At 38.5% G+C, this 13415-nt stretch overlaps 1 protein-coding gene across 1 annotated transcript in view; it reads right to left on the reverse strand.

Annotated features, from left to right (window-relative positions):
* The window catches only part of ISOC1 (isochorismatase domain containing 1), a 59314-nt gene extending 46359 nt beyond the window's left edge, over nucleotides 1-12955 (reverse strand). Inside the window, exon 1 of the mRNA XM_072597374.1 lies at nucleotides 12076-12955. Coding sequence (XP_072453475.1) covers nucleotides 12076-12384 — 309 coding nt within the window. The 5' untranslated portion in view covers nucleotides 12385-12955. The remainder of the gene's footprint in view (nucleotides 1-12075) is intronic.
* Nucleotides 12956-13415: the final 460 nt, after the last annotated feature.

Consider the following 13415-nt stretch of genomic DNA (forward strand, 5'->3'; position numbering starts at 1 on the left):
CATGGCTCTTTTTTTGGTTTTTTTTGCTCATTTTTAAAAGTTTAAGTGGGGTCCTGGGGTACAACAGGAGGCACTGTACCAAACTTCTTCTGTTGGGGACCAGGGGCCTGGTCACTGGCTTTTGACACCATGGCCTCAGGTGCTGGCAGAATTGCCCACTGTGCTGTGGTGGCTCAGCCTAGTCATGTTTGTTATGCCAGGGTTCCAGGAATGGCAGTTTGCCTTCTGCCTCACAGTTGACCTGCTGTACCACTGGCCTGTTGAGCCAGGACCATGGGACCTCAGGTGTTAATCTGTGCTATGGTTAAGAGCCATCTCGCTGGCTTACCCAGACATTGCCTGCACTGAGCTTCTGTTCTCCTTTTATCCAAGTGAGACAGACCTTTCCTTCTAAGGAAGACAGAAGACCTTCTAGGTTATCTTGGGCTGGAAAATTGCTTCACTCTGTCTTTTTTATGGATTCTGTAACTCCAGGATTCTTTTAGAGACCTGATTTAACATTGTTTCTGAGGGTAACTGGAAAGAGCTCAGGTAACTTCCTGGCTTCTCTCTGCCATCTTGGCTCAATGCCCCCCATTCCCCATACATTTCTTAATATAAAAAATTGTTAACTGTAACAGAAGTATTATTATCCGTCCTGTGGCCCTGATGTTCCTGGTACGACTCCTATTCATTGTCACCATCTTTTATGAGGAGAAGAATATGTGACTAACTATAATACAAGTGTCATCGTTTGTGCTGTGTCTCTGATAATCATGATGCTTCTCTAGGTTCAACATCACCATAATGCTTCATGTGAACTGCAAAGATTTGCCATCACTCACCATCTGAACTAGAATATTGAGATCTAATATTGAGACTTAGTCCTTCTAATAGGAATAGCTTAGGTTTGCTAGTTTTTGTTTTTCTCAACATTTTTCTCTTCTTTTTCTTTAGTTATTCTTTTGGAAGCTCTATGTTTTTTTCCTTTTTCACTTCCCTTTAGTACTGCCTATGCCAGGAGGATTTGTCCAGTAAGAGCCCTGACAGCATTTAAATGGTAGAAGGTACTCTAGAAAAGCCTTAGGACTTAGCCACCATGAGGGTGATGTGTGATAGGATCATTATCTACTAAGATTTCTCCTTTCTCTCCAATTGGCCTAGGCTGGGCAAGCCTCAATCTGTGCCTCTCATGATTCAGCTTTCTGGTGGCCTCTATCATAACCAGCTTTCTGGTCACCTAGGGCCATAAAGGTCTCACCCAAATGGGGTCAAGGCTCCTCTGACTTGGTGGGTATCTGAAGACCATGCCAGTCATCATGCCTTACAGAAGTTACATACCACTATATCCTTGTTGCATGTCCTTGTTATGTTAGGGCTGTGCAAACCTCCTATTGTTAACTGTTCAGTGATTTAGAAGTGCCTCATTTTGTCCATAATGCCTCAAACCTGAACTAAGTGGATGTTGAAATCAGGCCCATCCCTAACAACTTAAAATAACAAAACAAGAAATAGACTATTTAAATAACTGAACAGTAAGCCAAAAGATATTGATTAAGTGCTTACTATGTGCCTGGCACTGTGCTAAGCACAATGGAGATTTTAGAAAAAGGAGGGGGGAAGGCAAAAAGCAATCCCTTGCTCAAAAAAAAATATTCTAATGGGGAAGATTAAATGTAAATTAAAACTAGGTATACAGAAGATAAATACAGAGAAGGTGAAGGTAGCTATTTGAAAAAAAGATATTCTAATTAAATTAAAAAGAAGCATGCATTAGAAGCCAGATGGTAAGGGTGTTAGAAAAGGTCTTCTAGAGAAGGGGAGGATGTGAGCTAGGTCTATAAGAAGGGCAAGGGAACTAAGAGGCAAAGGTGAAGCAGTAGGAATTCTTGGCATGGAGGACAGCAATGTTAAAGGCACAGCATCAGGAAATGAAGAACTGAAAGTAAGCCAGAACAAGTCAAGGAGAAGAGTGAGGTGTAAGAAGGCTGGAAAGACAGAAAAGGGAGCTCACCAATCAGGAAGACCAGTTACACCTACTCTTTGGGGAGGGGGAGAATGACTTTTGCATCTTATAGAAGGATGAAATTGAGTATCAAGAGATTTGAGGTGGGGTGAAACTAAGATGGCAGAACAAAGGCAGGGACTCACCTGAGCTTTACCAAATTTCCTTTCAAACAATGTCAAAATAATGCCTCCAAACAAATTCTGGAGTGGTAGAAACAACAAAAGGACAAGGTGAAACAATTTTCCAGCCCAAGGCAACTTAGAAAGTCATCAGGAAAGTCCTGCCTTACTGGGGTGAGATTAGAATGCTGTCTAACCCAGAAGGCCATGCCCTGGCATGCCACCAGGAAGGGAGACCTTAGGAATGACTTATTACTGGACTACTCAAAAACCATGGTCAGAAAAAGAGCCTAGAAATCATTCTGCAAGAAACTATCAAGGAAAACTACCTTGATATACCAGAACCAGAGGGTAAAAGAAACTGAGAGTATCCATCAAGCATCTCCTGAAAGAGATCCCAAAATGAAAATTCTCAAGAATACTATGGCTAAATTCCAGAGCTCCCCAGTCAAGGAGAAAATACTGCAAGTAACAGGAAAAAAAATTTAAATACTAAAGAGCCACAGTCAATATAACAGAAGATTTAGTAGCTTCTCTATTAAAGGTTCTGAGGACTTGGATATTCCAGAGGGTAAAGGAGCTAGGACTTCAACCAAGAATCAAATCTCCACCCAGCAACACTGAGTGTAATCCTTCAAGGGAAAAAACTGATATTTAATGAAACTGAAGACTTTCAAACATTCCTGATAAAAAGACTAGAGATGAATAGAACACTTGATTTTCAAATATAAGACTCAAGAGAAGTATAAAAAGGTAAACAGGAAAGAAAAATTATAAGGAATCAATAAGGTTAAACTGTTTACATTCCTATATGGGAAAATAATACTTCTCAATGCTAAGTACTTTAGCATTATTAGGGCAATTAGAAGGAGTGTACATAGACAGAAGATCTGGGTGTGAACTGACTATGATGAGATGATAATAAAAAAAAATTAAAGGGCTAGAGAAAGGGATGAACTGGAAGAAGAGAAAGAGAAAGGTAAAATAGAGTAAATTATCTCACACAAAAGAGGCATAAGGAAGCTTTTACAGTGGAAAGGAAAATGGGGGAAATGTCAGGCAATGCTTGGACTTCTATCAGAACTGGCTCAAAGAGGGAATAGCATACACACTCTTGGGTATAGAAGTCTATCTTACCCTATAAGGGTAGAGAGGAGAGCAGAGTGAATTAAAAACCAGAATCCTATAACATGTTGTTTACAAAAAAACAAAAAACACTTGATGCAGAGAGACACTCAGAGAGTAAAGGTAAAAGGATGGAGCAGAATATATTATGCTTCAGCTGAAGTAAAAAAAAAAAGTAGCAGGGATAGCAATCTCAGATAAAGCAAAAGCAAAAATAGATCTAATTTACAAAGATAAGCAGGGAAGTAACATTTTCTAAAAGGTGCCACAGACAATGATGTAATATTAAAACTAAATATATATGTATCAAACAGTATAGCAAACAGCTTCATAAAGGAAAAGTTACATGAGTTACAAGAGAAACAGACAGTAAAATAATATAAGTGGAGGACATCAACTTTCTACTCTTAGAACTAGATAAATCTAATCAGAAAAGAAACAGGTTAGAAGTTAAGGAGATGAATGGAATTTTAGGAAAAGTTAAATATGACAGACCTCTGGAGAAAACTGAATGGAAACAGAAAGGAATATACATTTTTTTCTCAGTGGTACATGGCACCTACACAAAAACAGATCATGTGTTGGGGCATTAAAACCTCATAACGAAATGCAGAAAAGCATAAATATTAAATGCGTGCTTCTCAGATCTTAACGCAACAAAATTATATTCAATAAAGGGCTGTAAAAACAGATTAAGAATTCACTGGAAATTAAATAGTCTAATCCTAAAAAATGAGTGCATCAAAGAAAAAATCAGAGAAATAATCAATAATTTCATTTAAAGAGAATGACAACTATGAGATGACAACCAAAATGTATGGGATGTACCCAAAGCATCAGATAGGGGAAAATTTTTATCTCTAAATGCTTACAACAATGAAATAGAGAAAGAATGAACTGGGAATGCTACTTAAAAAACTACAAAAAGAAAAAATTAAAAATCCCAAATTAAATGCCAAATTGGAAATCCTGTAACTCAAAGGAGAAGTTAATTAAAATAAACTAGGAACCGATTTTTTTGGGGGGGGAATAAAATAGGTAAATCATTGGTTAATTTGATGAAAAAAATTAAGAAAACCAAATTATCAGTATCAAAAATGGAAAGATTGAATTCCCCACCAATGAAAAGGAAATTAAAGTAATTATAAGAAGCTATTTTGCTTAATTACATGGCAATATGTCTAACAATCTTAGCAAAACAGATGAATATTTACAAAGGTATAAATTGCTCAGATTAACAGAAAAGGAAATATAATGCTTAAATAACCAAATCTTAAAAAAGAAACTGAAGAAGTCATCAATGAGCTTCCTAAGAATAAGTATCCAGGGCCAGATGTATTTACAGGTGAATTCTACCAAACATTTAAAGAACAATTAATTCCAGTACTATATAAAATATTTGGGACAACAGGGAAAGAAAAAGTCCTATTAAATTCCTTTTCTGGCACAAATATGGTACTGATACCTAAACCAGGAAGAGCAAAAGTAGAGAAAGAAAACTAGAGACCAATTTCCTTAAGGAATATTGATGAAAACAATTTAAATAAAATGTTAGCAAGGAGATTACAGCAATATATCATATAGATCATATACTATGACTATTTGGCATTTATACCAGGAATGCAGGGCTGGTTCAATATTAGGAAAAATATCAGCATAATCCACCATATCAATAACAAAACCAACAAAAATTGTATTATTCTACCAGTAAATATAGAAAAAGCTTTTGACAAAATATAATACTCATTCCTATTAAAAGCCCAAAAAGTATAGAAGTAAATAGAGCTTTCCTTAAAGTGATAAGCAATATTTATCTAAAATCAACAGCAAGGATTATCTGTAATAAGGATAAACTAGAAGCCTTCCCAGTAAGATCAAGGGAGAAGCAAGGATGTCCATCATGCACCTCTATTGTTCAATATTGTACTAGAAATGCTAGCTATCACAATAAGGGAAGAAAAAGAAATTGAAGGAATTAAAATAGACAATGGAGAAACAAAACAATCATTCTTTGCAAATAATATGATGGTATACTTAGAGAACTCTAGAGAATCAATTTAAAAAAACAGGTTGAAATAATTAACAACTTCAGAAAAATTGCAGGGTATAAAATAAGCCTATATAAATCATTAGCATTTTTATACATATTACCAAATGAGAAATTAATTCCTGATCCTACATTTCATATTGGATTTTATCCTGTAATCACATTTTGTTTTCTATATAAAAACCCCGAGCCTTCTCACTGTATCTGAGAAAAGAAGTTTAAATGTGCTAAAGTTCAGCCTTTCCGAAGTTAGGTATCAAAATTTAAGATTTCCTACAATGACTGCCAGTTAAAGAAAAATTCTGTTCTCAGTGCTCTCATAAAACATTATCTCAGCATTTCCTGCAAGGTTTGTGAGGTGTCTTTGAAAAGCTAAGATGACCTTGTACCTGACCTTGTCTGATCTTCAACAATTAAGGCCATCTTATCTACTTCCCTAGCTGCCAGTAAATCCAACCTTAACAATAACTTCAGGATGGAGCCAGAACCCATAAAAGGTTCTTTCTTAAAGCATTTCTTGGAGAGTTGGTTGTAATTCCCACCTGGAGGCCATGTCTGCTTTCTTCGATTGGCCAGTTACACAATTTTTGTTCTGTTCTTTGTTCTATGGTTATAGAAATGTATCACACCCTCAATTCAGGGTCTTCTGGCCAGAGCAGGGCCATTTGACCCATCCTTTATTACCAGGTGGCATGCCCCTTTTAATAAATGACATCTTGCTTGAAGAATTGCGTTGGTTTACACTTCTGCTGAATTTCATTCACACAATAGCAAAGCCCAGCAGGAAGAGACAAAGAAATTCCATTTGAAATAACCATAAATAGTATAAAATACTTGGGAGCCTACTGTTCCATTACAAACCTAGGAGCTACATGAACACAATTATAAAACACTTTTCACCCAAATAAAGTCAGATCTAAACAACTGGAAAAAATTAGCCAAGCTAATATAATAAAAATGACAATTCTACTTAAATTAATTTACATAAGTAATCAGTGACATACCAATCAAACTACCAGAAATTACATTATAGGGCTAGAAAAAATAATAAAATTCATCTGAAAGAACAAAAGGTCATGAAGGAAGGTAACTTAGTCATACCAGATCTCAAACTGTATTACAAAGCAGTAATCATCAAAACAAACTAGTACTGGCTAAGAAATAGAGTGGTAGGTCAGTGGAATAGATTAAATATATAATAACAGCAGTAAATGACTAGAGTAATCTAATGTTTGAGAAACCCAAAGATCCAAGCTTTTGGGACACAAACTCACTATTTGACAAAAACTGCTGGGAAGACTAGAAAACACTTTAGCAAACACTAAGTATAGACCACCATTTCATATCATATGCTGAGATAAGGTCAAAATAAGTACACAATTTATACACAAAAGGTGATCCAATAAACAAATTAGGGGAGCATGGAATAGACCTGTCAGATCTATGGATAAAGGAAGAATTTATGACCAAACAAGAGATAAAGAGCATTTAAAAAGTGAATAATTATGATTATGTTAAAATAAAAAGGCTTAATACAAACAATACCAACGTAGCCAAGATTAGAAGAAAAGCAGAAAACTGGGTGACATTTGTTGACAGCAAGTTTCCCTAATAAGTCACTTCTCAAATATACAGAGAACTGAGTTAAATTCATAAGAATACAAATCATTCCCCAACTGATAAATGGTCAAAGGATATGAACAGGCAGTTTTCACTTTCAGAGGAAGAAAATTAAAGCTATCTATAGCTAATTTAAAATGCTCTAAATCACTACTGATCAGAGAAACGAAAATTAAAACAACTCTGAGGTACCACTTCACACCCATCAAATTGACTAATATGATAGAAAAGAAAGATCACAAATGCTGGAGGGGACGTGAGAAAATTTGTATACTAATGCACTCTTGGTGGAACTGTGAACTGATCCAGCCATTCTGGAGAATAATATGGAGCCATGCCCAAAGGGCTATTAAACTGTGCATACCCTTTGACACAGCAATACCATTACTAAGTATAACCCAAAGAGATTTTTTTTAAAAAGACCTCTTTGTACAAAACTTCATAACAGCTCTATGGTAGCAAAGAATTGGACATTGAGGGCATCCTCATCAATTGGGGAATGCTGAACGAATTTTGGTATGTGATTTTGATGGAACACTACCGTGCTACAAGAAATGATGAGCAGGATGGCTTCAGGAAAAAACCTCAAAGACTTACATGAACTGATGCAAAGTGAAATGAGCAGAAACAAAAGAACATTGCACACAGAAACAGAAACACTGTATGACGATCATCTGTGAATGACTTAACTATTCTCAGCGATACAATGATCTAGACAATTCCAAAGGGCTCACGACAAAAAAAAAGAATGCTATCCACCTGCAGAGAAAGAAGTGCTGGAATCAAAGCATAATTTTTTTTTAAACTTTATTTTTCTTGGATTTTTTCCTTTTACAACATGACTAATATGAAAATGTTTTGCATGATTGCACATGTATAAACTATGTCAAATTGCTTGCCTTCTCAATGTGGGGGAAAGAGAAGGAAAGAGGGAGAGAATTTGGAACTCAAAATTTTTTTAATAAGAATATTAAAATTTTGTACATGTAACTGGAAAAAATATTTAAGATTTTTTAAAAAGAGATTTGAGGCAAGTAGACCAAACAGGCAGTAGTCCAAAAGAGAGCTAACATGGGTCTGAACTACACGGTTGCTATGTGAATGAGAAGAAAAGGAGATGTTGTGAAGGTAGAAACATCAAGACTGAAAACAATAACAAGAAAATATGGCCAGATAGGTCAGCATTTGTGAGTTCAGGTTCAATGTTAGGATAAAATGAAGAACTCATAGGTCACTGAACAGTTAAGAAGGTATTTACTTAGCCCTAACATGGAAAGGGTATTCAAACAAAGATAAAAGAGCTAGCTTTTGTCTGTTAGGGAAAAACCAGATCACCCCATGTTCTGAAGGGGAGGAGGAAGAAGAGAAAATCGGAAGCTATTTATTGGTCTTCTCATGGTGTGAGAGGAAGAAGTCAGGGATGCCAACACAGCAGAGATCAGAATACAGGCCTTCTAATTCCTAGTTTTGCTGGGTTGTTCCTGGATTATGTTCTACTGCAAGGCCTCCAGTCCAAAGCTTCTCAGAAGCTAAACTAGAGATGTCTAAGATGGCTGCCAAAACAAAAAAAGCAGATTGCCACATATTTACTCATATATAGCTCTTTAGTTCACAGCACACCAAAAAAGGTAAAAAAAAAAAAAATTCAATTAGAAATTACAGACTTAAAAAGCCCAAAGGTGGTCAGCAAGCCCAATGTTGGGGACTTTGGAAGTACCAGAGTAGCAAGTAGGGCAAACAACCAATGCAGCGCCAGTATATTCAGAGGAGACCAGCCCAGGCAAGTGGTCCTAAGTTCTGAGATGTCCTGAGGTGCCACAGAGAGACAGAAGATTCAGCACTCCCATCCTCAAAGATCTGGATGGAGGTAGAGTGGGGTAACACAGGAACTCTAGTGACCCCAAGCAAGACAGACTACCCTTCTGAAAAGCACACCCAAAGCCCCAATTCAGCAAGGTGGGAAGAATAAATCTGAGAAAATACCATCAGTATAAAAAAATATTGCAAATCCAGAGATCCCCCAAAGAGAAAACAACTCTCTATAATAACTTCAAGGAGAGATTCTAAGGAAAAAATAGATTTTCCAAAAGGACTGTATGAATACCTAGAAGAAAGGAAGCAAGACAATTAAAAAATAAAATAAAATATCTAGAGAAAAGAATTGAAAGGAAAATTAGTAGTTTATTAAGATAAAGTGGTAAAACCTTATCTTAGAAATAGATTTTTTGGAAACTACAATAAATCAAACAAAAATTATAAGGAAAAACTTTAAGAAAACTATGACAAAAGCAAAGCCTGTACTTTGCATTTCAAAAACTGCCAAACAAAAACTGCTCATACCTATCAGAACCTGACAGAAAGAATCTACCAATTGTCTCCTGAAAGAAGCTCCAAGAGAAGAAGCCCCAGGAATATATCATGGTCAAAATCCAAAGCTCATCAAAGAAAAAAATACTGGCTGGTGGATCTGTGAATCAGTACAACCATCTAGAAAGCAATGCTGATAACTTTTGACCAAGAAAAAAGTCCCCAAATTAAATAAAAATATTTACAAAAGCTTTTTTTTTTTTTTTGGTGATAGCAAAGAACTGGAAACAAAATACATCCATCATGTACACAAAATGTGATGCATAAATAAAATAGAATGGTGATTGTCCTTTGTGCTCCAAGAGGACCAAAATGACATCATTATGTCCAGTCAAGGTACAGTGTGTTCAGGCCAATAAAAGCTCAGAAGGCTCTACTGCAGATTGGGGACAAATAATTCATTTGGAGTGAAGATGTCTTTAAATTTGTTCATCTCCATTTCCATAAAATAAAACATTTCTCTGCTATAAGGAATGATGGATATTTATGAATACTGTGAAGCATGGAAAGATTTACACAAACTGATGAAGAATGAAGCAGAGTGAAGAAAGAAATATATAAAATATACAATTCAAAAAAGTAAGTGAAAAGAACCACAAAATAATCAAAAGAAAATGTTATGATATTACAAAGAACAAGTATGGCTCCACAGAAGAGATGTAAGACATCCTCCTCTCCCCCATCCCTTTGCAGAGGTAAGAGGTCCACTGGGTGTGGTACATTAAAAATATTTTCAGACATTTTTGTACATTAATCAGTTTTGCTGATTTTTTTTTTCTCTAAAATAGTATTTGTGAAATGGAATGGCTTTCAAGGGGTGGGAGTGGGAAAAGAAACTGGGGGAAATTTGGTGATGTTAAAAAAAACAACAAAAGACATGAATAAAAATTTGTTTTAAAAGGGAGGGAAGAAAAGAGTACAAGCTAGAATCTGGAGTGGTATCTTAGAATACCTCTTAAACAATTGGGAAATAGTTGAACAAAAGTGAAACATAAAAACAATGAAATATTCCTGGGCATGACCAAAGAGTATCATGAATAACATGAAGTGTAGTTTTTAAAAAAAACCTATCAGTATCAGCTAATAGATACTAAATTACTTTACTTAAAAGAATAAAAAAACTATAAACTCGAAAGTTTTTCTAATGGAATATAAATTTCTTGAGATAGGAAGCTGAGCCTTATTTATCTTTTCATGTTCCTCTAGCACTATCTCACTATTGTGCTAAAAAATATTAGTGATTGCAAAGGAAAGGAATTTTGTGTATCTCAGCAACTTTTAATTGCTAAGAACACAAATGTAGAAAAAAGTGCATTTTAATTCAATTGATGTTAGCCCAAGAAAAAAAATGTAACTTCTAAAAATGTCTGTGGAAGGAATTTTTCTTTTAAAGCAAAATAAGTACTCAGTGATTGTCTCCTGCAGATAGAACATAATTCAAAATTCACAATTAATTCTATGAGAGATCTTCCCAATGAGGTTTAATTAACACTTAAAGGGAATATTAAGGAGTCATGTACTTTGACACATTTCAAAATATTTAGTTAAGATGTATTTGTTATAAATGACACTGGATGATCACTTTAACAATAAAAATATTTTTTATGACTCTCAAAAGTTAAGAAATTGACAACATTGAATTAACTCAAACAAACGTGCTCCTCTCTCCCCACCCCCTCACCCACTGCTACTTTATTGCACTTGTTTTTTCAGGATTCTTTAGCAGTGTTTGAGTTACCATTTATCAATGGTATCTCCTCCAGCATTCACTTTCTCAGAAACAGTGTCTCAAGGAGACTTGCTGAGGTAACCACAAAAATGTTTAGACATAAAGATGGGGGCAACATTTAGGGCATCATTCCAAGGCTGCCTAAGAGACTTTCAATGTCTTAGTCAAGGCCCCTGAAAGAAACTTGATCAGCCCCGAATCTTTCAGATCCAGGGAACATTCCTGGATTTAGCAAACCACCTATGAACTTTCTAATCAGGATGCTCAAGGGATTACAAGGCAGGAAAGAAAGGCCACGGATAACTCAGTTAAAGAACCGCTGCTTTAGAGCACTTGGCAGAGGGAGACACCTGAGCTCTGCATACCTCCAAGATCTGAATTCTACATTTGTTTCATTTTCAACCTGAATGGCTAGTTTCTGTTAATTATACAAAAAGAAAATAAAAGTGAAAAAACATAAACCAAGTTTAAGATGTACATAGTTCTTAGGTATCAGAAGATGTACCTGTTATTCCAAGCTTTCCATCCTTCTTTCACCCCCCACCCCCGACTGCCAACAGCAGGTCTTCAAAACAAAGCTACGAGTAAAGATGAACACCAGGGAGCAGATTACACCTAGCAACCCTTTCCCAAGTCTTGGACCCTTCTCTCCCAATCAAAAAAAGAAAGCTCTCTCAAGTTCTTGAGGAGAACACTGGGGTAACTACGCAGAAAAACCAAACCCAGACGGGGCGAGAGTTCGTTTCCACGTAGAAACTTGTATGAAGTTTTCAGACTGCCAGGAAATCTTCAAACAGAGGGCCGTAGGCTGCAGAGCGCCTTGGGAGGGCACCGCTACAGCCCCTACTTATGACCCACCTACCCCGGGGCACGTTTCCACGGCTGCTCGGAGACGCCGCGGACAAACATGTGCTCGCTCGCTCGCTCGCTCTCCGGGAGGTCCACAAGCACCAGAGTCCTGGCACACGTCCCCGGGGGAAGGGCTGCCCGCTCTGGTGGCACCAGGACACCTGAGGAGCACGCACGTCTGCCGGGAGGGGAGGGCGGCGCGCTTCTTTCTCCCGGGTCTCCCGGGGCTTACCTGGATCTGCAGCGGAACCAGGCGAACCTTGCAGCGCTCGCTCACCAGGAAGCCCTTGGGCAGGTCCACGTACTGGCCCCACTCCTCGGCGAAGAGCTGCACCACGAATTTGCGGTGCATGTCTATCTGGTCGCCGTAAAGGCTCAGGAACTTCTGGATAAGCAGCTCGTGGCCCGCGCCGTGCGGCACGGTGGAGGGCCGGGCGAAGACGGAGAAGCAGAAGAGCACGGGCACGGCACCCCCAGCGGACAGCGGCCCCGGGCCGCCGGCGTGCAAGTGTGCCAGGGAAGCAGCCTCCGCCGCCGCCATGTTCCTGGGCAGCTCCAGCACTCCGCCGAGCACGCTCTCGTCGCTTCCTCTGGCTGAGGGAACAACACCGGCCCGCAGCTCCTCCTTTTCCTCTCGGTTTCCAGCCACCAGGAGAGGGCCCCAGTGCCCAGCGAGCGGAGAGGAGAAGAGGAGGAGGAGCCCCTCAGCTGCCTCTCCCTCTGCCCCTCCCTCTCTTCCCCCACGCCACCCCAGCTTGATCAGGGCGTGAGGTCCGGGCAGGGTGGCCCAGAAAGTGCGTCCGCCCTCCTGTTGAAGAATCTCCCACGTCCTGGGGCTGAGCCCTCTCTTCCAGGCTCCGTGCAGGCTGTCTGCACTTCCACCTGGGCAGCAGGGCTCATCGTCACCTTCTGTTCTTTTGCACAAAGGACGCAAGGAAGACCGCTTGGGACTGTGGCTTGAGCCGTGTCTCCGCCTCTCTGTGCCTTCTTCTTAGAACCTTTTTCCAAGGCCGCTTTCTAGAGATGTGTGACCCCTGTTGCTGCTACTGGGAAATGGCGATCATGTTTGGAGCGACAGCTAAACTACAGATAAATAATGCTAGCGACCGTTATGTATTGAGTTCTCTCCTCGGCAGAATACTTTTAACCTGCATGCAGTGGAAATCGCAACCGAATTCGAATCCCTGCAGGGCTATTTTGGGCCTAGGTTTTCTCATCCATAAAATTGGGGGAGGGGAAGAGAAGAGGGGATGCTAGGAAAGGAAGTTACTATGCCTTTAGAACAGTTATGAACATGACTTACTAGATATCACAAAATTACCACTTTTCACTTTCTTACTCAAGCAACAGAGGATGCTTTTTCCAAACGATCAGAGCCCAGATCCCAGGCTGATTTAACCCCAGTACTTTATTATAGTGCATTGTTCAGTTGGGCAAGAACATATGCTACATGTAGCAGTACTTGGGGATGGATAGACAGATGATGATGATGATGGTGATGATGATGATGGTAGATGGATGGATGGATGATAGATAATTTATTAAACACTTAACTATGAGCCAGACACAATG

The sequence above is a fragment of the Notamacropus eugenii genome, chromosome 3, assembly GCF_028372415.1.
Source record: "Notamacropus eugenii isolate mMacEug1 chromosome 3, mMacEug1.pri_v2, whole genome shotgun sequence".
NCBI lineage: Eukaryota > Metazoa > Chordata > Mammalia > Diprotodontia > Macropodidae > Notamacropus > Notamacropus eugenii.